The 26,257-nt window shown below is 39.1% G+C and overlaps 1 protein-coding gene across 2 annotated transcripts; it reads left to right on the top strand.

Annotated features, from left to right (window-relative positions):
- The first annotated feature begins 145 nt into the window (after window positions 1-145).
- Window positions 146-25,881, top strand: lpin1b (lipin 1b). 2 transcript variants are annotated; one of them, XM_061746687.1, is made up of 20 exons: window positions 146-339; window positions 9,088-9,291; window positions 9,379-9,474; window positions 14,788-15,068; window positions 17,042-17,155; window positions 17,237-17,360; window positions 17,467-17,794; window positions 17,996-18,089; window positions 18,177-18,361; window positions 18,450-18,543; window positions 19,491-19,560; window positions 20,175-20,267; window positions 20,393-20,454; window positions 20,564-20,705; window positions 20,836-20,984; window positions 21,309-21,395; window positions 23,218-23,370; window positions 23,474-23,588; window positions 24,176-24,279; window positions 24,392-25,881. In XM_061746687.1, exons 1-20 carry the CDS (start codon window positions 205-207, stop codon window positions 24,567-24,569), a joined length of 2,808 nt encoding a protein of 935 aa, XP_061602671.1. In that variant the 5' UTR covers window positions 146-204; the 3' UTR covers window positions 24,570-25,881. The 2 variants fall into 2 exon arrangements, with proteins under 2 accessions (XP_061602671.1, XP_061602672.1); XM_061746688.1 differs by lacking the exon at window positions 146-339 and adding an exon at window positions 5,727-6,007.
- Window positions 25,882-26,257: the final 376 nt, after the last annotated feature.

The raw sequence follows: 26,257 nt of genomic DNA, 5'->3' as shown, positions 1-26,257 counted from the left end.
AATCTCCCCAAATGCTTGAGAAGTCAGAGGCTCTGGTGGATGACGACTACGGGGGCCCCACTCAGATTTCTAACAGGGGGCTTAGGTAAATTTAGAAATACACCGTGTACTTGCACTTGACAGTCAGACACCCGCTGGACAAGGAGAGTCAACACACGCGTTACTAAACGAGTCATACTCGTGGAGATTCTGCATAGCACACATATGCAGAGCGGCTGTACAGGACCAGACCCCAGCCGCTGGGATCCGACACATTATGGAATCATGTTATCAGCAGTGGATGAAGAGGAGTTAGATGAGGCTGTGCAGCAGTATTCAGATGACACCACCTGGAGCTGGGTAAAGTGGCTTGTATACATATCCATGCATAAAAGAAACCCCCAAATTCATGAATAATTACTACAAGATTACAGAGGTTTGCGCCTTCCCGCATGTGTATTCTGTTCTTTTACAAAATTAAATGTGAATGTTCAAGATACATATTTAATGTCCCGTAAGTGGCAAGGACCGTGCAAGGAGGAGGGTGTGTTTGGATTATTTCACTTGTAAGACGTCTGGGTGTGTAGATTGAAGTGTACAAATGTACTACTGTAATATTGTCAAACTATGCACTACCATGCACGGAATAAAATAAATAAATAAATAAATAAAAATAAAAAAGACAATCTTATGCAACTGAAACTGGGGAAGGGTGTCAAGGGGAGTCAAGAGGAGTGACAAGCTGGGTTGATGCATCAATGGATTTTCCAACTGTCTGTATATGTATGAAAAGATTGTATTAGGAGGAAAAAAAATCTACAATTCAGGCTACTTAGGGGATGCAAAAGTTAGGAAACTGATAATGGAAGCTCTGTCAGAGGAGCTCAGCTGTATTATAAATTGACTTAAAATATATAAAATTATAGCATTTTTAAATGAATTTCCCATGGTTTGATCTTTAGAGTTATTTTACTTGACTTAATTTAAACAAATGTGTCCCACTTGTTTTTTTTCCCACAATCATAAATCAGCAGTGTTATTGGGCGACACCTTTTTGGACAGATTTCACGTTAATCTGGTCCAACCAGGGTTTGTATCCAGTCTTATGATTCTCAGACCAGAATAGCATGAGCCAATCAGCCGCTTCAGTATCATCTCAGCGCTTCCAAACACCATGCCCTGAATATGTCAAAACGACGCGCCTTCGCTTAGTCAGCTAGAGTAAGGCCAAAAATGTTGCAACTGGTGCTTGTACGTGTTGTAGCTGATGGCTTGAAGCAAAATACATGGAGTTACTCAAGTTTCTGATTTAACAGGGCGTTAAGCGATTGTCATTTTCCTTCCGTAGGATTGTTTACATGTATCAACATGGATCATAGAGAATAATTTAAGCTTGAAGTCAGTAAGATGTAATAAAACTTGGTTACATGTAACAATTTGGTGACTGGTTGAGTATGTTTCCACAGTAAAACAAATGGTTTCCCTGTAAAAAAGAAAAAAAGTTTATTTCTTTTATCATATATGTAGCTATCAGCTGATAGGTGGCCAAAAAAAAATAATATAGGGTTATATATATTATATATATATATATATATATATATACATATGTTGTCGTTGTTTTTTTAATGAAACACAATTCATCCATCTGAGAAACGAAGCAGTTCTTTAGCTGCAGTACTAAATAAAGTTAACACAAGGCCCACTCTAATTATTCGTGAATGCACATGATAAAATTAAAATTAAAGCAAACAAAAGCTTGTGGTTGTAACACTTTTTCCTTAGCAGTCACTCTGATTATACGTGGTAAATATGAAATGACCATCAATGTGTGGTTTCTGCCTCCCGAGTAGATTAGCTGGGGATGTTCTTCCTGGCAGAACCTGTTCTTAGAAACGTGTCCGTAAGAACAGCTGTGTGGCTCAGATATCCTTGGAGGTATCACTGATGCTGACATAGATACTGATTTGGGGTCAGCATGTATACGTAGAAGCTCCAGTGAGCACTGTTAGTGCTGGAAAACCACTGTATGTGCTAAACCTTAAGTTTAAAGGAGAATTCTGGAGTTTAAACAACTACAGTATGTCTGTTATTACATGGTAAGGCATATATACCTGAATTATAGCAGTTAGTGAGTGACAGTGGGATATGCATTTGCTCTTGTTAGCACTTAGAGCAGGGGTATTCAACTAAATTCGGCCGGGGGCCACATCTGCAAAAGGACTGTATGGAGAGGGCCGCACAATTTGAAAATGTGGGGGTTTTCAAAATGTATTTTGCACTCAAAGACGAAGACTTATGTAAATATAATAGATTTGTATTATACATTTGAATATATCTAGTTTACATATGAATTATGTATTAATTGTCTCCAGATTTAGTAATTGTGAATGTTAAATATAATATTCAGATAAAGAAATATTATTTTGAATGCAAGTTCATTTTGAAACCATGCATTGTGCAAACTTAATGAAATTGATATTGACCTACTTTTAATAAAACACGCCATAATGACAAAGCACCACTTTCCACCAAGATTTCCTTATTTGAATATTATATTAAGCATTGAGCACAACCATTTTAGTCCATAGTAGCCAGTTATAAAAATATTATTAAAAAAAAAAAAAATATATATATATATATATATATATATATATATATATATATATATATATATATATATATATATATATATATACATATATATTTTTTTTTTTTTTTTTTTTTTTTTTTTTCAACAAACACCCCTTTTTTGAAATAGGACCAGGGGCCACATAAAAGCTCCTGGCGGGCCGCATGTGGCCCGCGGGCCGCCAATTGAATATCCCTGACTTAGAGCAATTGATCTTCAGCAAGTTGCTACTTTAAGAATGTGTGGATAGGGTCCCAATTGAAAATAAGGTAATTTATATTTTCTAAGTTTGCAGAAAGTGTATGAAAAGCATTGTTTCTACAGGCAGATCCTTTTTCTATTTCATACAAGGCAAGTAACAATGTTGCACTACTATGGTCAGTAGATGTTAAAGGAGGAGAGCTGATAGGAATAGGAAGTAGAGGTCACGGTAACTTGTGGTGGCGCTGTGTTAGGTTTTTCTGCCAGCTGTTTTCAGTACAGAAACACGTATATTAGGTTAGTTTAATTGTTTTTTCTGCATTGCCTATAGGAGTGAGTGTAAATGCAGGCTATCTATCGATGGACTGGCAATGCGTCCAAGGTGTACCCCTGTTTTTCACCTAAACACAGCAAGTATAGGTTCCAGCAGACCCCCATGACAATGAATGAGAAGAAGCAGGTACAAATGATGGATGGATGGATGCAGACTGCATGCTACTTTATGCAGCGGTTTCATAAATATACTTATTCACAACACCAGTAGATGTCAACTAAGGTTGCAGGGTTTATCGGAGTAAGCAGTTCAATGAGGGAAAGTTGTTAGTAAAGAAACTGGAAGTGAAACTAGACAGGCAGGCAGTAAAAAACCACAGACGTCACATAGGTGTGACTGTGAGATGCAGTGATACATACTCAACAACGCATCGACCCTTTTAACTTTTTGTCTGCTTCTTTATACACACTATCACGTCTTAAAGTTTTCTGACAAGACAGCCGGGCTATAACAATCCAAATAACAAGACACAGGCTAGGAGATTAGGGAGAATTTACACAATGTGGAAAAACAATTAGACTCGGTGAACATAACACATGCACGCTTTGCCTTAGGTTGTTGTAGAATGACACGTGAGGCTGTTGTAGTGTATTTGGGTCAGAGGTGTCAAGTAACGAAGTACAAATACTTTGTTACCTTACTTAAGTAGAAATTTTGGTTATCTATACTTCACTGGAGTAATTATTTTTCAGACGACTTTTTACTTTTACTCCTTACATTTTCACACAATTATCTGTAATTTTTACTTCTTACATTTTAAAAACAGCCTTGTTACTCTATTTCATTTCGGCCTTTAAAAAAAAAACTATCCAGTTAAATTGCTCCATCCGGATAGAGTGAATTTGGTTGTGGCACAGATTTTCTTGTCCAGTTTTGTTCTTACATCCGTCTCCCTCAGATTCCTGCAACTAAACTTGGATGTAAATTCCAATAAAGGTTAGGATAAAAGATAACATGCCTCTGAAGTTTGACTTTTTGCACCATTACAATACTTATAGGCAACTAGTCATCATATCTCCTGCTCTCTGAAACACATGTTAATGCTCAATAGTACACATATATTGTTCTTTAATATATTTGCATTATACTAAGATGCATTCATTTTCAATGGCTTTTGTCCCCCTTACATTACTTTTACTTTTATACTTTAAGTAGTTTTGAAACCAGTACTTTTATACTTTTACTTGAGTAAAAATCTTGAGTTGATACTTCAACTTCTACAGGAGTATTTTTAAACTCTAGTATCTATACTTCTACCTGAGTAATGAATGTGAATACTTTTGACACCTCTGATTTGGGTTGGTATACTTTATTGTCAAGCCTGTGGATATATTTCTACAGAAACTGAGAAATACTCTTAGGCAATAATGTAACTCTACATTCATGATGATAGTGCTTAAAAAAACAGTCTGACATCAGAGTGACTTTGTATCTATTCATTGTATGAGGATATATTTTGCAAGTATTTGTGCAACAGAGATGCCAGGCATTGAACGAATTGTATTTAGAAACGTAAAGCTAAAAACCACCAGTCAGTCCACCACATCCTCTCAACACTTTCTGAGAGGAGGCTCTGGTGCTTTAACAGCAAACCTCGGCTGTGCCACGAGGCAGGGCTGTGATTGGTCAGAAACATCACCTCACTGCTGGGTGACTGTTCTTTAAACGCTGACGTAGTTTCGCTTCCCGCCGTCCCAGCAAGGCTGTAGTAGTGGATGCCATATGCCGCGTTCCATTTACCTCGGAAGTCGGAACTCGGAACTGGGAATGACGTCACAGCCGAGTTATCAGCGCTCCAGTTACAAAGTAGGAAAACAAGTTTGTAGTTCGCATATACCACATGAAAAATGTAAATTACACTATAGCAGCATATATATGCCGAACAATACTTGTATACGACTGATTTAGTGTGACCAAAACTAGAATGAAGTGCTACGGATTTTTACAGAGCTCTCTTCTACTGTTTACAACCGGGGCAGCCATCTTGGAATGGTAACTCGGGGGTGGTGAAGACTCTCCCACTTTCCCAGTGGGAAATCCCACTTCCTAGGGGCGTTCCAGTTGAAAATTCCAACTGGGAACTGGGAAATCCCCACTTCCGAGGACAAATGGAACGCGGCAATAGACATCATATATGTATATATCGTGTTCTATATGATGTCTATGGTGGATGCACTGACTGGATTCACCTCAAATCAGTTGCTTTGGTAACCTGACGTTATTATATCCAAAGAGGCGATAAAATATGAACGCAAGTTTCACATGAAAAAGACACAGCCAGGATATGTGTTGTAATTATCAGTTTGTCAATCACCTCTTTACACAACCATTGTCTACTTTTTATTTCCGGTGGGAGACAGGGTGAATCCTGTCTTTTACACTTAACATAGCGCCAGGAATTACCTAGTCTACTGTGGTGTGAGAACACGTAAATAATAGGACATTTGAGAGTGATTTTACTGTCTAATGTGACCGCTGTGGTGGCTGAAGGCTGATTTATGGTTCCGCGTTACACCAACACAGGTCCTACGCAGAGGCTACGCCGTACCCTACGGCGTAGTCTATGCGTCGATTTGACGCGGCTCTACGCCGATTGGCGGAGAGGCTCTGCTGCATGTGACGTCATCCAGCGAGGGAGAGAGGCAGACAAACAGAGGGAGAATGAGTGTAGTTCTTAAATAGCGCGTCTCTGTCGCTGCTGACAGAAAAACGAAAGAAAAAGTTAGGGCAATACACAAAATATATATCGTTTTTTCTCGGGATTAGAACTATTATATTACATTTTGTTGGGCTGTAATTTATCCTTGAGACAGTCGCTAGTCTCCGTGGGTTTGGTAAAGGCTGCAGGACAACAGCTTTATCAGGTATGAATCTCCTTATTAATGTATGACTCTGTGTTTAAGTTTAAGTATACAAACTTTATTCCTGATGTTCTGTTGTAATGCATGTCTTGAGAGTCGTTATCAGTCATAACCATCATTTTTTTAATCCACTGTCATGAATATAAATATGACTCAGCTGTTTTGGATTTAATTTTATTCTCCTTAGAATATTTACTGGTGAAGCTGATTGTGTCGTTAGGGTCCTGAACATGTATTGACATGTGTCTAAGTCCTTTTTGTATATAAATATCCATCCATCACATCACATCTTTACTCAAAGCATGGACCTTTTATTCCTTGTGCCAGGGAAAATCACAATTTCTCAAGCTTACATGTGTGTTTTAACATGAGACTTGCTGATGATTCTGCCCAGTTTTGCTCTACATCATCTGCCCAGTGGTCCTGGCAGAGTCCAGCACAATTGCAGCTTGTAAACTCATTAAATTAAAGAGCATACCTCGGTTAACCTGTTCCACTCCAGACGAGCAGAGGCATTGACAATAGGCTGGAGCTGAAAACGAGTTGATGCTTGACTGTAAATGGGGGCTGGTATTTCATCCAGCTCATTTGCAACAACAGGAGCTGCTGACAATGTCTTTGAGACACCCTTCCTCTTTTTTCTTGCAGTCTCTAAGAGAAGACGGTCTATTTTTGGATGAAGCTGCTGAGCAGTCAAAATCCTCCCTTTCTAAGCTTTAGCTCAATACCTGGATACTACAGCTTATGATTTACTAGGATGTAGTTATTTTACACTAAATGTTTCAGGAGACAACATGGCCCCTTACATTAATCCCCTGCTGTAAACTTAGGGCCCATTTTCTTTATTTTTTGGTTAAAAGAAGTGGAGGCTCATGTTGTCATCGTTGACGCCTGTCTTCATCTGTGCTGCAAACATTTAGTGGTCTGCTGCCAACTGAGTCAAGGTCACCGCCTTTGTCTGTTAATTGTCTTCAAAACTCCAAGTACCCATTAGGAATGGGCGATATTTTACCGTTCACGATATACCGTCCAAAAAATTCCCCACGGTAAGAATTTGTCATCTCGCGGTAAAAACGATACATTCCCGTTGACGTTTTTGTGTAAAGCTGATTTATGGTTCTGCGTTAAATCCACGCACAATGTAGGTGAAGGAAGGAAGGAAGGAAGGAAGGAAGGAAGGAAGGAAGGAAGGAAGGAAGGAAGGAAGGAAGGAAGGAAGGAAGGAAGGAAGGAAGGAAGGAAGGAAGGAAGGAAGGAAGGAAGGAAGGAAGGAAGGAAGGAAGGAAGGAAGGAAGGAAGGAAGGAATGAGCCAGAAAGAAAGAAAGTAAGAAATGAGCCAGAAAGAAAGAAAGAAATGAGCAAAGAAAGAAAGAAAGAAAGAAAGAAAGAAAGAAAGAAAGAAAGAAAGAAAGAAAGAAAGAAAGAAAGAAAGAAAGAAAGAAAGAAAGAAAGAAAGAAAGATAAATTCCTGTTGATGATGTTTTTGTGTAACAAACATGGCGGATCTGAGAGCTACGGGATAAATGCCAGAAATTATCTTGATACATTTTTTAGTCCATACCGCCCATCCCTAGTACCCATGTGTATTTTCCATCACAATCTTAAATAAAGACCCTTGATCTTCTTAATAACATGACCCCATCCTGTGTATTTGTTTTATGGAACTCCGGTGTCATAGACCATATATAGTGATTACCGGTACCTGAATGATTTTTAAGTAATAAACTGATTGTTTAAAAAGAATGGCAATACATGAATGAAATGAACTAAGTCGATTGTACCGGTTACACAACAATAATGATCATTCGGATGCACTCAGTGCTTTCGTTACAGCGGCTCATTCAAAGTCTCGCTGTTGTGTAACAATATCTTTAACTTGTCTGGTTCTCCCAATGCCATGACCTGGGAGGATTAGCTCAGCTAATAACAGATATGGAAAGTTTTGATATTGATGTCACTTGAGTAGAACAGACTGGTCTGACTTAGTCTGCTCTTTGAGCTCCGGTTGTTGACCGGAAAACAGTTGGGTAGGATTTCCAGTCTTATAAAGAGATGTAGAGGAGGCTGGGAGCAGCGGCGTCAATTGGGTATGGCAAGGTATGGCAGCCGCCACACCTTGGCTTCAAGGGAAAATGTAAATGATTGTTTTTTTAATACATTTATGGAATTACTCTGTGTCTATTTGTATTGATTATTCTATTATTTGATACCTATAAAATAACTACAAATGCAAATCAGAACACCATGATCGATTTCACTAGTTATTATACACTGCAAAAACTGAAAATCTTAACAAGAATATTTATCTTATTTCTAGTTAAAATGTCTACTTTTTAGTCAAAAAAAATCTCATTACATTTAAGACAAGACTCAAAAACAACCATTTTCACCTGTTTCAAGTAGACTTTCACTTAAAATAAGTGGAAAAATCTGCCAGTGGAACAGAATTTTTTTTGCTTGTAATGAGAAGATAAATCTTGTCCCACTGGCAGATTTTTCTACTTATTTCAAGTGAAAGTCTACTTTAAACAGGTGAAAATTGTCAAATAACAAGTTATTTTTCTGGTGATTACTCTTGTTTTAAGTGTAATGAGATTTTTTGACTAAAAATTAGACATTTTAACTAGAAATAAGACAAATATTCCTGGTAAGATTTTGAGTTTTTGCAGTGAGCGAGACCGCATTTGAAAAAGTTCCAATTTTCTTGACCACACAGATAAGCTACATAGCAGACTTCTGTGATGAGTATTTGCTGGACGTGTTGATTGATACTCTAGTTAAGTTCTGTGACTCGTAACCTTGCCATACCTTAGCTTCCACTGAATTGACGCCAATGGCTGGGAGCCTGACAATAACGACAGGTTGGTTGAAACTGTTGGTTTCAGAGTTGAACAGGAACCGACCTCCTCTTCCTGGTTGCCTCTGAATCAAACAGGACAGATTTTGAATAAAGGGAGCTGTTTCCACTGAAAGAGAGTTGTATTTCATCAGAGTTTTGACTGACTGGTTAAAATAATGGCACACCTCATGCAGTGACTGAATGCTAGATCATTCTCTTTTGTCTGCTCTTGACCTCGCTCAGACCCGTCAGACCATGAACTACGTGGGCCAGCTGGCAGGCCAGGTGTTTGTCCAGGTCAAAGAGCTGTACCGAGGCCTCAACCCCGCCACCCTCTCCGGCTGCATAGACGTCATTGTCGTGAGACAGCCCGATGGCTCCCTGCAGTGCTCGCCCTTCCACGTCCGCTTCGGCAAAATGGGCGTCCTCCGGTCCCGGGAGAAAGTGGTAAGGAGATGGAAACAAGGGATCTGTATTTAAGGAGAAAGTTCAACTCTGTTCATCTCTTAGACTTCCCCCTCTTCTCCGCTCCAGGTGGACATGGAAATAAATGGGGAGCCAGTGGATCTTCACATGAAGCTCGGGGACAACGGAGAAGCATTTTTTGTACAAGAAACAGAAAATGATCAGGTAATGGTCATAGGAAAGACTTGTTTTTGCCTGCTACGATATTGATAAGCTGGCCAGTAGGGATGGGCGGTATGGACTAAAAAATGTATCACGATAATTTCTGGCATTTATCCCGATAACGATAAAAATGACGATAAAAAAAATACCAATTAAACTCCACCTTTTCAACTATAAATCTATCTCGCTCTCAGATCCGCCATGTTTGTTACACAAAAACGTCATCAACGAGAATTTATCCTTTTTTCTTTCTTTCTTTCTTTCTTTCTTTCTTTCTTTCTTTCTTTCTTTCTTTCTTTCTTTCTTTCTTTCTTTCTTTCTTTCTTTCTTTCTTTCTTTCTTTCTTTCTTTCTTTCAGGCTCATTTCCTTCCTTCCTTCCTTCCTTCCTTCCTTCCTTCCTTCCTTCCTTCCTTCCTTCCTTCCTTCCTTCCTTCCTTCCTTCTTTTTTCCCTTCCTTCTCCCCTTTCCTTCCTTCCTTCCTTCCTTCTTTTTTCCCTTCCTTCTCCCCTTTCCTTCCTTCCTTCCTTCCTTCCTTCCTTCCTTCCTTCCTTCCTTCCTTCCTTCCTTCCTTCCTTCCTTCCTTCCTTCCTTCCTTCTTTTTTCCCTTCCTTCTCCCCTTTCCTTCCTTCCTTCCTTCCTTCTTTTTTCCCTTCCTTCTCCCCTTTCCTTCCTTCCTTCCTTCCTTCCTTCCTTCCTTCCTTCCTTCCTTCCTTCCTTCCTTCCTTCCTTCCTTCCTTCCTTCCTTCCTTCCTTCCTTCCTTCCTTCCTTCCTTCCTTCCTTCCTTCCTTCCTTCCTTCCTTCACGTATGTTGTGGGTGGATTTAACGCAGAACCATAAATCAGTTTTACACAAAAACATCATCAACGGGAATTTATCATTTTTATCGCGAGACAACAATTTCTAATCGTGAGGAATTTTTTTGACGGTATATCGTGAACGGTAAAATATCGCCCATTCCTACTGGCCAGACTGTCATAATTCATAAAGAACTCACTGCTGTAGGCAAAAATTGAAAGACTGAACAGTGAAATGCTGTGTGAAATGGGACTCTGTGATTTAAATGTAAACACCTCTGTCTCCACCCTCGTGGAAAACTTCCTCCATATGTGTGGTCATACCAGTTTGAACTAGGTCACGACGAATGCACATTTGGCAGCACTGCAACCTGCATTTTCTTCTCTTCCTTTTCAAACAGCCTCCTGCTGTTTATTAGTGACTGAGAGTCATTAAAGAGGTATTTACTCACACAAGCATTTGACCTCTAGTCAATTTAAATACTGTTGCCTCGAGATTGGCGATAAACTTGAAAAGTTACGTCAAAGAAATATGCTCATTAAGAAACTGTTAAATTAAATTGGCGTCACCGTTGCACAGAAGTCAGAAGATCCTTTTTAGTCTTTTTTTTTGTCTTTTTATGTCCTGTTGTGCATTTACGAGGCTCGGGAGAACCGCTTGCCGCTCAGTCCAAACGCTTCGCAGAAAGCAGTTTTCCTTCAGTGTTCGGAAAGCTGGCTTTAACATGTGGGTTTGCAAGGCTTCATGGGTCTAGCAGAGCCAGGTCACATGTACTGTCACAATGAAATGTGGTTGTTTGTTTTTTTTAGTGTTTTTTTTTCATCGTTAACGCATGAAGATGCATCTAGCAGAGAGTAATAAACAAACGATAGAACACTGTGGCTGGGCGCCTGGGTTCTAACAAAGGAAGCGGGTGATTTATTTTCCCCGGAGTGGTGTCAGATTCCCAGGCTCAGTCACAGGAGAGGAGTGGAGGAGCATTGTGTCTCTGAACCCGTTTTTTCTTGGCACGTGGAAGCAAAACGTGAGGCAGTGTTGTTGGCCCACAAATCATGTGGTTAAACACAGGTTTTTCTTTCCATACGGCCGCACATATTTGTACAAGGCAGACTTTCCTAGAAAGCACTGTCCTTCCCTTGAAGTAACGATTATAAAAGGCTCCAGAAACAACTTGAGGACCAGACGCTGTTGTTGGACTAGTTGCTTCATTTTTTTTTCAAGACGCCTGCTGCAAAACATTGACTATGCAGTCACGGTTTGGCAGTAATTGTAATATTACTTTTTACATTGGGATATTTAAGATGAAGCTCTATTTCTTGTCGTAAACTATTAGAGATTACTACAGGTTACTTTATATTGTGTTGAATGAATGAATTGTTTATTTCGGTTACATTACATTATTTGCAATTCAAACTGTGTGTGTGTGTGTGTGTGTGTGTGTAAATGACAAAACACTTTCATACAAGTTTACACTCATCAGTTTCACACAAAAAATAATAATAAACTCTGTAACCGAAAAAGGAATAGGCTGAAGCCAAAGTTTATATTTGCCTACCCTGTACTTTCCAACAGAAAACCCAGATTATCTGCAATATGAAAAGAAACAAAAAGAAAAATTTCCCCTCTAAATTGTTCTGCTTAACCAAATTATACTCCAATAATTTAGCATTGTAATCCTTAATTATTTTACTTTTCAATATTTTTTTTAAATTCAACAGAGATTTACACAGTTTCACTTCATCACTAAGTTGATTCCATAATTTGACTCCCAAAAATGAAACACATCTATATTTAACATTAGTCCTCACACGACATCTTTGAAAGACCCACAGCCTTCTTAAATTATAATTTGTTTCTCTTAATTTAAAGAAATGCTGAAAACAAGCAGGAAGGCTATTATTCTTAACTCGAAACAAAATTTCGAGTGTTTTTAAATATACAATATCTATGAATTTTAATATGCATGGCTCTACAAATAATTTATTAGTAGTGTCACGATAAGAAACTTTATTTTATGTTTTAGCAGATTTAGCACTTACAGAAAAGAGGAGCACAATCAAGCCAAAAAGTACAGGCAGACTTGCTGTAAAATTGTTATTTCTAATAGGAAAAGGACGTTTCAAAGTGCGAGTAGAAAACACAATCAAAAGTACAGCTAGAGAATCACTTTATGTGGAGAAACACAAAGGATAGTGAGGTTACCGTCTTTTAGTTCTCTTAAGCAGTTAGGAGAAAGGTTGAGGATAGAAAAGGTGAGTCTTTAAGAGCTTCTCGAAGGCACAAAGGGATGCCCCTGCTCTGGTAGCAATTGCTATGTCGTTCCACCGGCGTGAAAGAGTCTGAGAACTGTCTGGACTGAGACTGCCTCGGGGCTTCTCTACCAGACGGCGTTCCTCTGAGAAGTGCAGCGAGCAGCCTGGTGTGTAAACATGTATGACTGAGTTACTGGGTGGGGAGCCCACCCAGATAAAGCACTCTGCAGGACGGCAGATGTGACTTCAATTTGATCCGAGTAGCTACTGGTAGCCAGTGGAGGTAAATGAGCTGCGGAGTGACGCTAGCCCTTTTAGGTTCACTGAAAACCAGTCATCTCATTGCATTCCAGACCGTCCATGAAGGATTCACAGCACGAGCTGTAAGACCAGGCAGGAGGGCATTGCAGGGGTTGAGGCGGGAGATAACTGTGACCTGTTCCAAGACTTGGGTGGCGTTGTTAGTTAGCGACGACCTGATTCATTTATGCTGTACAATGTGACTCAGGATGACCAGGTTACAGCATCGGCTGATCCTAGGGCTGGGCGATATATCGAGATTTTAATATATATCGATATATTTTCAAACGCAATATGGTACGAGACAATATCGTTTATATCGATTTAAATTTTTTTTTTTTTTTTTTTTTTTTTTTTTAATGATTTTGATATAGCTTATTTTGTGACAAATTGACTTGAATGTTTTATTTGAGATTTGCACAACTGTTTTGTTATTTGCACAACTTACAACCTCAGTGGAAAAGTCTGCCTGTTACTGTCTACATTGTATTAATTGCACAGTGTATTTTAATTTAATTGTTATGCAGGAAAGGGATATTTGTTTTATTTTATTCAAGAAGCATTTTTATTCTATATATGCAGGCAGTTTATTTTTATTTCGTTTGTTTTTTACATTTTGATATTGTGCAGACCTCTGTTAATAAAGGAACCTGTGTGATATTTGGCACGAGGCTTTGTATTAAAACTGACTGTTTTTTTAAGGGTTTGCCTCAGAAAAAATGAAGCTAACAGAGATGCTATGCTATAATGCTTTGGGGGAAACCCCAATTATGGCACAGAAAAAATATCGATATAGATCGAGTATCACCATTCAGCTAGAAAATATCGAGATATGACTTTTGGGAAAGGGAAAAAAAAAAAGAAAAAAAAGAGATATGACTTTTGGTCCATATCGCCCAGCCCTAGCTGATCCTCAATCATGACACCCAGATTTTTCACCACCTTGGAAGGTGTGATAAATGTAGGGTCAGTCCTGATTTAGACATCCTGGTGGACAGACTGATGGACAAGAACGACCAAGAGCGGAGTCTTGGAGAGGATGAGTTGAAGGTGCTGTTCCATCATCCATGATGGGATGTCAGAGAGGCGCATATATGAGGTGTTTAGAAGTAGGGTTGGGCGGTATGGACTAAAAAATGTATCACGATAATTTCTGGCATTTATCCCGATAACGATAAAAATGACGATAAAAAAAATACCAATTCAACTCCATCTTTTTAACTATAAATCTATCACGCTCTCAGATCCGCCAGGAATTTATCTTCTTTCTTTCTTTCTTTCTTTCTTTCTTTCTTTCTTTCTTTCTTTCTTTCTTTCTTTCTTTCTTTCTTTCTTTCTTTCCTTCTTTCTTTCTTTTTTTCTTTCTTTCTTTCTTTCTTTCTTTCTTTCTTTCTTTCTTTCTTTCTTTCTTTCTTTCTTTCTTTCTTTCTTTCTTTCTTTCAGGCTTTTTTTCTTTCTTTCCTTCTTTCTTTCTGGCTCGTTTCTTTCTTTCTTTCAGGCTCATTTCTTTCTTTCTTTCTTTCTTTCAGGCTCATTTCTTTCTTTCTTTCTTTCTTTCTTTCTTTCTTTCTTTCTTTCTTTCTTTCTGGCTCATTTCTTTCTTTCTTTCTTTCTGGTTCATTTCTTTCTTTCTCCTTCCTTCCTTCCTTCCTTCCTTCCTTCCTTCCTTCCTTCCTTCCTTCCTTCCTTCCTTCCTTCCTTCCTTCCTTCCTTCCTTCCTTCCTTCCTTCCTTCACGAACGTTGTACGTGGATTTAACACAGAACCATAAATCAGCTTTACATAAAAACGTCATCAACGGGAATTTATCGTTTTTACCGCGTTTTTATCCTATATAATTTCATTTGAAAGCAAACGGGTCACAGTATGTGTCACTTTTCTGACGCTTATACGTCACTATGCTTCACACGCATTACCGAAGAAAAAGACAAACCCTAATCATCTTCCTTGTGTTCGTCATTCATACAGGAATTTGTTCCCTCCTACTTGGCTACCTCTCCCATCTTGTCGGATGGGGCCCTCCTGATGAGCTCCTCCCTGAAGAGCTCCGGGTCCCCCATACAGACCCTGGGCTCCATGGGGAGCAATGGAGAGAACAGCAGCCTGCTCATGAAGAAAAGGAGGAAGAGGAGGAGGAAGAGTCGGGCAGACAGCACACGGAGGGAGGAGAGCGGTGACTACTCGGCGGATGAAGACGTGTTCTCTATAGACATCAGCTCTGACGAAGGGACGGAAAAGGAAAACAACAGGTAAGAAACAGTGAAGACTGAAAAAAAGGAAACTGGACGAATATAATGACATCAGTGAGGATAAGAACTTATGCGTTAGTGTCAGGGAGATAAAACATTTGTATTAACTAGGCCTGTGTTGAAAAAATTGATTTCCCAAATCGATTCTCATATTAATTCCTAAAGATTCATATGTCTAAAGATCGATTTTTTTTATTTATTTTTTTTTATTTTATTTATTTATGTATTTTTTTTCTTCATCATTACATTACAACTTTTGGTTATTTTTTTGTTTATCCCCAAAAAAGGAATGTTTTGTTGGACACAAGAATAACTTGTGCCATGTTTTTGCCTTTAAATATGTTTAAAGGTATGAAAACATTAAAGTGTTAGGTTATAATTGCATAAATTGTCTATATTTCATTACTTTATATACTGTCTTGGGGTTACATTTGCAAAAAATGCTAAAAACCAAATGCTCAAAAATTAAAAACCAAAATAGACCGAAAATGGAACAAATAAAAACGGGTGGGAAAAAAATAAAACCGATTTCATCCGTCTCTGTTTCCTCCCTGGATCTGTTTGGTAATTCTGACCCACGATGTTTCTGAAAGCAGTTCTATCAGCATTCTGGGAGCTGATTGGTCCTTACAGCATCATTAGCTGCCAATACTTGCTGTTGAATCTCAATATAATACTAGTAGTAATATTTTGCATAACTACAGTCATATAATTCATGCAACAGCTCAAAAAACTGTTTTAATAACACTAACCCAAATCAATATCGGAATCGAATCGAATTGGATCGAATCAAATCTTGATAATCGATTCTGAATCTTAAGAATCGGAATCAAATCGATTCTTGACATTTGAATCGATCCCCAGCACTAGTATTAACAGCCCGATTTAAAGAGCTGCTGCAGTGGAAAAGAAGTATTTATTGTAAAAGGTGTATGGAGATGAGCATCCTTTCTGGAGACACCATCACGTGCAGCAGTGATAGATGTACCATGACAGAATGCCCAGGAGCATATGGAAAAGAGTTTTTGGTGAATGTGCCTTCTATTTCCATGTCCCCATCACAGTGTCACTGTGATGTAAGTCCAAAAAAAGTTCGGTATGTAACTCAGGATACAGTGTATGATTAATAAGGACACATTATGTTTCAATTCTGAATCCTTCCCACTTAACAAACAGCACCAGGGTTTAAATTCTTAGTGACTTGTGTCATTATTCATATATAAAAAAACAAGACTGTTCTCAGGCGTGATCTGTACTCCTGTTGGATGTGAAATTTGTCCCAGAAGATAAGCAAGAAGTCAAATCTAAATGAAAGACACACTGTCACTGGCTGCATCCTGACTTCCCCACAATGGAGGAATGGACTGATATTGTTAATGAAATATATAAAATGGAAAGGATTACTTTCTCACTTCGGCTACAAATGGACAAATTCACAAGGTCATGGTCAAAATGGGTCTCCTATATACAAAAGTCACAATTATCTAGAAACTAAATTACTTGTCTCCACTCACTTAGTTTTTTCGGTCATTTCTCTGTTGGTTTGAAGGACTGCCAGGTGTCATGCTTTTTATACGTACATAATGTTATGTGTGTGTATATCCAAACCCTTATAATATTGTAGTTTGGTCTCCCTGCAACTGAAATAAGTCGCTGTTACAAGCCCATACATCCTGTTTTGATTCATCATTGTTCCCCTTTTTTTTTTGTGTGTGTGTGTGTGTTTGTCTTTAGTTAGTTCTGTTTGTTCGTTTTACCTTAAAAAATATAAATATACGCAGGTTTTGTTTCTTTCAACATTACACAACTATAGGGCAACAGCTATGTTTTGACATGCTGATGTTTTTCTTTCTCCCTGACAATAATTGTAAACCAATTGTACACCAGTTGTGTAATGTAAGATGTGAGGATAATAATAATAAAGTAAATTTAAAAAAAAAAAAGAAAGACACACTATGCTTTTTGTGCCGCAGGTCATCATCTCGAGATGTTTTGAGGGAGGACACGGCAGTTGCTTCGAGGGACGGTTCGTTTAAACAGAACGGCATCTACACGCGATCAGATGGGGAGTGGAGCCCAGTCCATAGGTGCTTAACTCAAAATCTGTGTCCACCTCCATGCTGTATTTCTTGAAACAGATGATTTACTTTCATCTCTTCCACTCCCAGTCTTGGGAACTCTCGCCCAGCTTCTCCTAAGAGTGACTCTGAATTAATCACCAAACGTTCAGATGCAGACAGTCAGAATCCAGCCATGCACTGGGCGTGGGGGGAGCTGCCTCAGGCTGCCACGGTAAACACGCGTCCATACATATAAATACCTGCAATTGCTCTGGTTCTGTAAGGTGAGGAGTTTTTGTTTAACTGTACTTAATTTTCCTCTTCTTTCTATTTTCTAGCCCTCCTTTCTTTCACTAAAGTCTGGCACACCAGCCGTCCGTCCTGTATCCATCCCGGTATTAGAACGCACGCACTTCCGCGTGATTCCTCCGGAGGCGCCGTCGGAGCAATGTGGAGCCTGCGCTGAAGTACCGGCTCTCAAACTGCTGACGCAGGAGCAGACAGAGGTCAGGGAGGTAACAGAGTCCATGATGGTGGAGACACAGACGCTGACTTCAGAGACGCAGGTTACCGCAGCGACAAGTATGGCGGCAAAGATGGTGATGGACGCGGAGGAGACAGCGTCTCGTCCGCTTGGCAAGACAGACTCTCCATCCAAAAGAAAAGGTAGCAGTTGCTATGCATGTGTGTACTGTATTTCTGTGTTTGATTTGTAAATGTGTTGCCTCTGTTCTTGGACTTTAAGTATTAATATTTGTGTATTTTACAGTTCTTTATGATTCATGTCAAAGCAAACAGTGAAAGTATTCTCTGAAGGATAATACAAAGCCGAGAGCTTATTTCACTCGTGAGTTTTGTCTGTTGCAGACAAAAGAAGCCGCCATCTGGGTTCTGATGGAATTTACCTGGATGACATCACAGAGCTGGAGCCGGAAGTAGTAGCCCTGTATTTCCCCAAGAGGTAGATGAACAGATACCAACGAAAATATTTAACACATGCGTGATCTTTCCTGTCCATTCTTATGAACAACTTGTCCTCCCCCTGCAGTGACAGTAGTTCCACCATGAGGAGCATTTCCGACCCGGGGCTCCACAGCACCAGTCTGTCACCGCAGTCGGTGAGCTCGGGGGGAGACAGCGGCGTGGACAGCTACTGTGACCCCATGTCTGACATGCCATCTATCACCATTTCTCTGTGCGGGGGACTCACTGACAACAAGGAGATCACTAAAGGTACGACATCAGATGATGCAAGACAACTCCAGAATAAACTTCACATGGAGAGCTGAACTTGACCTGTGCGTGTTTTTGCCTTTCATAGAGCAATTTTACGAGAAGATCATCTCCTATCAGCAGTTCACAGAAAGCCCCGCCATCATCGATGACCCCAACTTAGTTGTCAAAATTGGCACAAAGTAAGATATTAGCACTTCCTGGATTATTATATATATATATATATATATATATATATTAGGGATGGGCGGTATGGACTAAAAAATGTATCACGATAATTTCTGGCATTTATCCCGATAACGATAAAAATGACGATAAAAAAAATACCAATTCAACTCCACCTTTGTAACTATAAATCTATCACCACATTCAGTCTTTAGAGCCAAATCACTGCTCTAAAAGATACTAAATACTACTAAACTACACCAATTAAATTGGAATTTTTCTTTCTTTCTTTCTTTCTTTCTTTCTTTCTTTCTTCTTTCTTTCTTTCTTTCTTTCTTTCTTTCTTTCTTTCTTTCTTTCTTTCTTTCTTTCTTTCTTTCTTTCTTTCTTTCTTTCTTTCTTTCTTTCTTTCTTTCTTTCTTTCTTTCTTTCTTTCTTTCTTTCTTTCTTTCTTTCTTTCAGGCTCCTTCCTTCCTTCCTTCCTTCCTTCCTTCCTTCCTTCCTTCCTTCCTTCCTTCCTTCCTTCCTTCCTTCCTTCCTTCCTTCCTTCCTTCCTTCCTTCCTTCCTTCCTTCCTTCCTTCCTTCACGTCGTGCGTGGATTTAACACAGAACCATAAATCAGCTTTACACAAAAACGTCATCAACGGGAATTTATCGTTTTTACTGCGAGATGACAAATTCTTACCGTGGGGTTTATCGTGAACGGTAAAATATCACCCATTCCTAATATATATATATATATATATATATATATATATATATATATATATATATATATATATATGTGTGTGTGTGTGTGTTCATATATATTATTTGTGTGAATTTATTGATTTTACAGACTTGCACATGCAAAAATAGTGGTGTTTGCAAAATCTGTAATCATGCAGAGGAGGGTTTAGCACCAAATTGACTGTCGTATGTAACATTTCTAACTGATGAAGTGTATTTTAATATCTTCCTCAGGTACTATAACTGGAGCACTGCGGCTCCACTCGTGCTGGCTATGCAAGCTTTCCAGAAACCTCTGCCAAAGGTAAAACGTGATGGCACACCTGGCACAGATACTCGTGACTCAGTAGACAGATTGCATTACATGACTAACAGGCCCCCTGCTGACCAACGCCGGTACTGCACCTTGTTTGTTGGTAGTTACAATAAATCACAGTGCCGTCTACAAGTTAAAAGAGCTTTTTCATTATTGTGTTACTGAAATTCATGGCAAGCTTTATGTCGTGTTGCAAACATTGACTGGAAAGTTAAACATTGTCTTCCCCTGTGTTTTCTTCTCTTTTTTTAATTGCTTCTTCCCCATCTATGCATCAATTTATTCATTAGTCATCTTGCCTCAGTTATATTCGCTCATGTTTAGACTTCCTCATCTTGTGTCTGACTGGTGTCTGGGGATACAGTTCTGTATGTCCGAGATGATGAAACTCCCTTTTCTTTATTTCCTATTTTCCTCTTTCCTTCTCACTTCTCTCATGAATACTTTTTCTCACTCTGTGACTTGCTTTACTCCATCCCAGCTAGAAAGACACTTCTGAGTTGTTGATTTATGGTCTGGTTTGGCTTCAGTTTTTTAATTTTTTTGTTTTTCTTTCATGGTGTTGTGTTGCGGATGTTTGGGTTGTGCGTGCTCCTCTTTAGGCTGCAGTAGAGAAGGTTATGAAGGAGAAGATGCCCAAGAAAGGAGGAAGGTGGTGGTTCTCCTGGAGAGGCAGGAGCAACAGCACGAAGGCGGTAAGTTCTTCCTCTCTGCTGATGCAGGTTCTGAGGTTTTTGTACTTTACTTTGGATGTGTAGGAACCCAATACTGGGATTATAACTTTTTTGGTCATTGATTGTGAATTTCTCTTTCTATTCAGGAATCAGCCACTGAGCGTGGAGCCTGTGGCTCCTCTGAGCTGGTTGGGAATATAAAAAACAGGTAGTAAAGCATTAGTCACTCAAAAATCAAAAGAAAAGAAAAACCCTTGATTCCTTAATGTATATGTATAATACCTCATTTAACGCTCTCACAAACTGTCTGATGCCAGACATAAAGAAGAAACATCATCGAGTGATGAAGACCACCTTACCGCCTTACAGCAGAGCTCTCCCATCATCCAGTCCGAGCCTGGAGTCCCATCAGGAGGCGTGACTTACAAAAAAACACTCCGTCTCACGTCAGAGCAGCTGGTGAGAACACAATATGAACCTGAAGCAGTCCTTCAGAGTATTATAGTGATCACCAAATCTTCTCCTTCTCATCTCTGATTTACTTTTCATACATTTCTTCCCCTTTACTTCTCTTCTGTCACACTTGCAGTTGTCTCTGCAGTTACAGGATGGTCCTAACGACGCTGTGTTTAGTGTGACCACTCAGTACCAGGGTACGTGTCGTTGTCAGGGAACCATCTACCTCTGGAACTGGGACGACAAGATAATAATCTCTGACATAGATGGAACTATTACCAGGTGTGTGTGATATAACAGCTACTTTTATTACATATTTCAGCCAAGTTTGGAGTGAAAATAGAGCAAATATATCTGTTCCACCAGTTGCAGGGTCATTTGCATGCTGACTTTGGAGGGCTCTGTGTCATGAAATAATTGCCTCACTGCAGTTTTCTTCCCCACATTCATTAGCTGCTTAAAATATAGGTGTTTAATCTATTTAAAATTTTCATCCGGGCCAGAGATTAAACACAGAGCCTCGTGCATGCTAAGGTTTAACAGAGTGAGCAGGTGGTCGGTCTCAATTAATCCTGTGTCTCATGGTCCATTTGTGTTTGTCTCCAGGTCGGATACGCTGGGTCACATCCTGCCCACGCTGGGGAAAGACTGGACACACCAGGGAATTGCACACCTCTACCACAAAGTCAGCCAGTAAGTATTATTTAATTATTACCATACTTTATTACCAGCTTCTAGATAAAGAATAAAAATACAAATTATCCAAAAACCTGTACATGTTTAAAAACCGTGAAATTTAAACGCTCCATCTCCTTTTCTGTAGGTAGAAGTGCATTTTATTAATCATTAGGGATGGGAATTGAGAACCAGTTCTGAACAAGAACCGGTTCCCAGAGTTTCAATTCCTTGGAATTGTTTGCAAAATTTACAAACGATTCCCTTTGGCATAGTGCTGGGCACGAATGATGTCCCAAGTGATACGAACGCTTGAGAGTCTGGTTACTTTTCAGTAAAAAAGACGACAACAGGGCAACTTTCAATACTTGCTAAGTGAATATTTCGTCAAAAGGAAGAAATACTACCAACATGCAAAAACATTTGCACACACAGCATGCAATAACAATCAATGAATGTCGCGTTTTCGATCCGCTCCGGACTAACGTCAGTAACCCAACCAAGCAGCAGAACGTTAGCATGTCCTTGGCCAATAATACTGCAGGTTTCAAGTCTTTGGCTTGAAACCCCTTTAAAGCCTTTCCCCAAGGTGAAATGGCTGCTTGATTTGATCCTCATATGTCTTGTAGCATAAGTCAAAAATAGAGTCTTTTTAACCAAACAAACTTGGGTGTCTGTCTTTAGCTCCTCCATTTTGACCACAGGAACTATAAAGAGTTCAGGGGGACGACGTTCCCCTTAATAAATGGCCATGGTACTGAAATAAGACTTTAGAGGTGACTCAGAGCTTTTGAGGTGAGGTTTGCAATTCCAAACGTTTCTGGTTCCGTGCATTTTACGGTCACCTTTTCTGAGGTTTGTTAAACCTGTTAAGTTTAGGTTTTCCCCAAAGGAATCATTATTACAAATTATTTAAACTAAGACATTCATGCCTGCTTATATAAGCCAGGGACACACAGGAGCACAGTCAGCTGCTGTGGTTGAGAGAGTTCAAGAATAAACAAGGACGAGGCGCTTGGTTGAGCAGGTGCTCCTTATATGGGGGCGTCAGTCCTCACGCAGCCGGCCCAGGTTCTACTCCCGGCTCGTGACCCTTTGTTGCCTGTCCTCCCCCTATCTCAACATGCAATTCCTGTCAAATTGTTTTTATTTAAAGGCCCATACACCCACAAAAGCTACAGCGTATAAATGAGGAGCAGTAAATAAATGATGTACACCATGTTAATAATATCTGATTGTTTTACAGCATTTATGCTCAGATGTACAAAAAAAGCCGCTCACATTTTGTAGAATAGAATAGAATAGAATAGAATAAAATAGAATAGAAGACTTTATTGATCTCCCAGAGGAGAAATTCAGTCGTGCAGCAGCCAAAACACACACACGATTTATACAAAAAATTTAAAATAGAAATAACCAATAAATAGTTAAATAATAAAAAAGAGCAATATAAAAAGGAGTATGTACAAGAGAGAAAAAAAATAGTAAACATAAAAAAAATTGATAATATTTACAAAATATTTACAAATATTTTCAAAAATACGTGAGGTATTTAGTGGGAAATTAGTATAATTTAGCAGAAATGTCAAACATTAATGAAAACAATAATAATCAGTGCAGCTGAAACACCCTTCCTGGTTTGACTTGTTTGTAGGCTGCTGTATGAAAAGTACTGTTTTTGACAACTTCTTGGAGAGGACTGACACATTTAAACCAGAAGATGTCAGTAAAAACTGAGAAAGGAAGCAATAATCTGTGGTGGAAAAATGCCATTTAAATTTGAGTCTATCAGTTTGTATGAAGGTGAGCCATCCTGCTCATTTTTCCGTCTCGCCGTCAGGAATGGCTACAAGTTCCTGTACTGCTCAGCTCGCGCGATCGGCATGGCTGACATGACCAGAGGATACCTGAACTGGGTCAACGAGAGGGGGACCATGCTTCCTATGGGCCCCGTCCTTCTGAGCCCGAGCAGCCTGTTTTCAGCGCTGCACAGGTATTTCCAACCCAAAAAAAATACATAGCATTCATTTCTATTCTTCTGTAATTAATACAAATATGTGTGTGTCTGTGGGGGATTGTGTTGTTCTGTTCGATAGGGAGGTGATCGAGAAGAAACCAGAAAAGTTCAAGGTGGAGTGCCTTACTGACATCAAGAACCTATTCTACCCAAACACGCAGCCTTTCTACGCAGCTTTTGGCAACAGACCAACGGTATACACATACGTTCACATTGCCGTTGAGCTTATGTTGTAATCAAAGTAGGGCTGTGCGATTAATCGATTTTAAATCTAAATCAGATTTATTAATCAAGACGATGTTAAAAAAAGGAAAATCGGAAAATCGATTTTCCTTTTTTGCAGCTGGCTGCATTACAGACAGAGCTCGTCTAGTCATCTTTGTTTGGTCAAGAAAATTGTAAATGTTGTCACTTTACTAAACTCAAGGAGGATTTACAGTATCTTTCAATTGCACTTCATTCCCAATAGGGAAATTTGTTTGCTATTTTTCTTTAAAAATAAAGATAAAATATTTGAAACAATTTATTCCATTGTCTTTTGTAGTTTTACCAAAAAAATCAAAAAGCGAAATCGAAAATCAGGTTTTCAGAGAAAGAAATCGGGATTTTATTTTTGTCCAAAATCGCCCAGCCCTAAATCAAAGCTCTTTATACAGCTTGGTCTTTGATTATTTTGAATGAAAAGTTCTGTAAAAATTCTCAAAGTGAAAAGAACTTCCTGCAAGATTTAACTTACACACATCAGAAATGATAAATCCATATGTCTCTCTTCTATTTATAGGACGTATATTCTTATAAAGAAGTAGGAGTGCCACTAAATAGGATTTTTACCGTGAACCCTAAAGGGGAGCTGGTGCAGGAACACGCCAAGACCAACATCTCATCGTAAGTTTGCATTTTCATTGTTTTGAAGAGATAATAACTTGACTTGATGACTCAGATGGTCTCAGCTTACTGAGAATTAACCCCCAAACCACAATTTATCCCCCCTCTTTAGCTATGTGCGTCTGGGTGAGGTGGTGGACCACGTGTTTCCTCTCAAGGTGCGATCCTGCTCCTCGGACTTTCCCTGCTCTGACACCTACAGCCACTTCACCTACTGGAGGGAGCAGCTCCCCCGGGTGGACTGTCAGGGAACTACCCCCCCACAGACTCCCCCTCCCCCTGGGAGCTGACCACCTTACCTGTGATCTGCTGAGCTTCTCCTTGCAGGAGGAGCGTTGAGATTGGCAGATGTCAGAATTGAAATGTAGCAGAGATTTAGACACGTTATTGTAAATACTTAGAGACAATTAAGCACTTTTTTTGTGCACAGCAGTGTCAACCTAGTAGACTTATCTGCTGTGAGTAGTCTTAAGACATAAAATGAAGACAAGCGCACATTTAACAAGTCCTACATGCGTGTATGTATGTATACAAAAAATAATAGTTATTTATTCAGGCAGCTTAGCACAAGTATTTTAAAGAGAAAGCTGATATTATATAGTCTTTCTTTCTATGTATCCAGACTGTTGCATTCTTTGTTGAACAAATGCATTATTCAACCTTACATACACCAAATGTCACTCAGACTTGCAGATTTATTTTCCTACTTTTTCACTTGTGCATCAGTCAGCATGGAAATGCAACTCTATTCATGCAGACTAGTGTAAATGTAGAAGAATGTGTGTAGATGGTCCAGTGATGTCAGTATTGGTAATGTAGTGCAGTTAAAACTGCCGTGGAAAGAATCTACCATTATGCAGCTTTATTTTCCAGTTTTGAAATGAATGTCAATGTGTAAGAAGAGAAAAAGCACAACATTGTTAGTGGCTGTAGCCATTAACTTCCTCAAAGACCTTCATCTGTGAGATGAATTGCTGAATTATATCTATTTTTTTACCCAAACCTCAGTGTGCATGAGATGAGAGTTGTGATTGTGCAATTTATGCTTTATGAAACACCTGATACTGTATAAAATGTAGCTTTCACCTGTGTTATTTTTTAACTGAAGCGTGTGAAAACCGTCTCGTCTTAGAAAGGACAGTCGGCCAAATTATTGACAGGAATGTTAAGACTGTTTCTCTGCGTAGCAACACTTGAAAGGATCTTTATTTCTCGCGGTTATATTTAGTATTCAAGCAGGGCCATGGTTTAATGTGTCTTTGTGAGTTACTGAATCGTGTTATAGCTCTAAGCTGACTGAATAATATGAAAGATGTTCCACAACAATTCAATTATTCTTTCTATGAAAGAAATCAAACAACCTGAAATCATTTTATTTTTGCCTTAATTTTGAACATGATCTGTCCATTGCTATACTCCATTTTTAAAGTGGTGTCAGTAAAAATGATTTTAGTACCACAGTGAGTGTTTGGTTACATTCTTCCTCCTCTGTAAGCACCTCCCATATCACATCCACCTGAACAGCAGAAGAACAATGTCATTTCATGTGAGATAAAGCCTCCAGGCTGTTTATTCTTATCCTTGACAATAAAAGTTGACAGATATTATGATATCAAGATTATTTAGTCGCTTCTTTGTAGCGCTCGTTCAGCCCAAGTACATCCTGGTATTATAACCAGGCTCTTGTCTAAGTCTCATCGTCAGTTGTGCATCACACTCATTGAGTGTGCTTTTGGGTTTGTGGTTGTAGGTTCAGTGTTGATGGCCAAGGTTTATAAGGATTCCATGAACAGTCACCATGGAAAATGTCCTTTTGTACTTATCTTATAGTCTGAATCGGTCAAAGTGCAAAATATTGGTAACAGTTGAAAATTGGCATGTTCCTAATCATGGTTTGTGCATTGGTATGAAGAGGGAACGCGAGGCTCCTTGAATTTATTTTCTTTATTTTTTGTGAGTTCTCCATTTCTAATGTTGT

This window comes from Cololabis saira, chromosome 18, assembly GCF_033807715.1.
Source record: "Cololabis saira isolate AMF1-May2022 chromosome 18, fColSai1.1, whole genome shotgun sequence".
Classification (NCBI taxonomy): Eukaryota; Metazoa; Chordata; class Actinopteri; order Beloniformes; family Belonidae; genus Cololabis; species Cololabis saira.
The sequence above is the reverse complement of the archived record's forward strand: the minus strand, read 5'-3'. Positions and strand labels throughout refer to the sequence as shown.

Coding starts and splice junctions, on each gene's coding strand:
- lpin1b (XM_061746687.1), top strand. CDS start 205: ATGCAGAGCGGCTGTACAGGACCAGACCCCAGCCGCTGGGATCCGACA. Junction 17,361..17,466: donor AGCTGCCTCAGGCTGCCACG/GTAAACACGCGT, acceptor TCTATTTTCTAG/CCCTCCTTTCTTTCACTAAA. Junction 20,455..20,563: donor GTTGGGAATATAAAAAACAG/GTAGTAAAGCAT, acceptor GTCTGATGCCAG/ACATAAAGAAGAAACATCAT.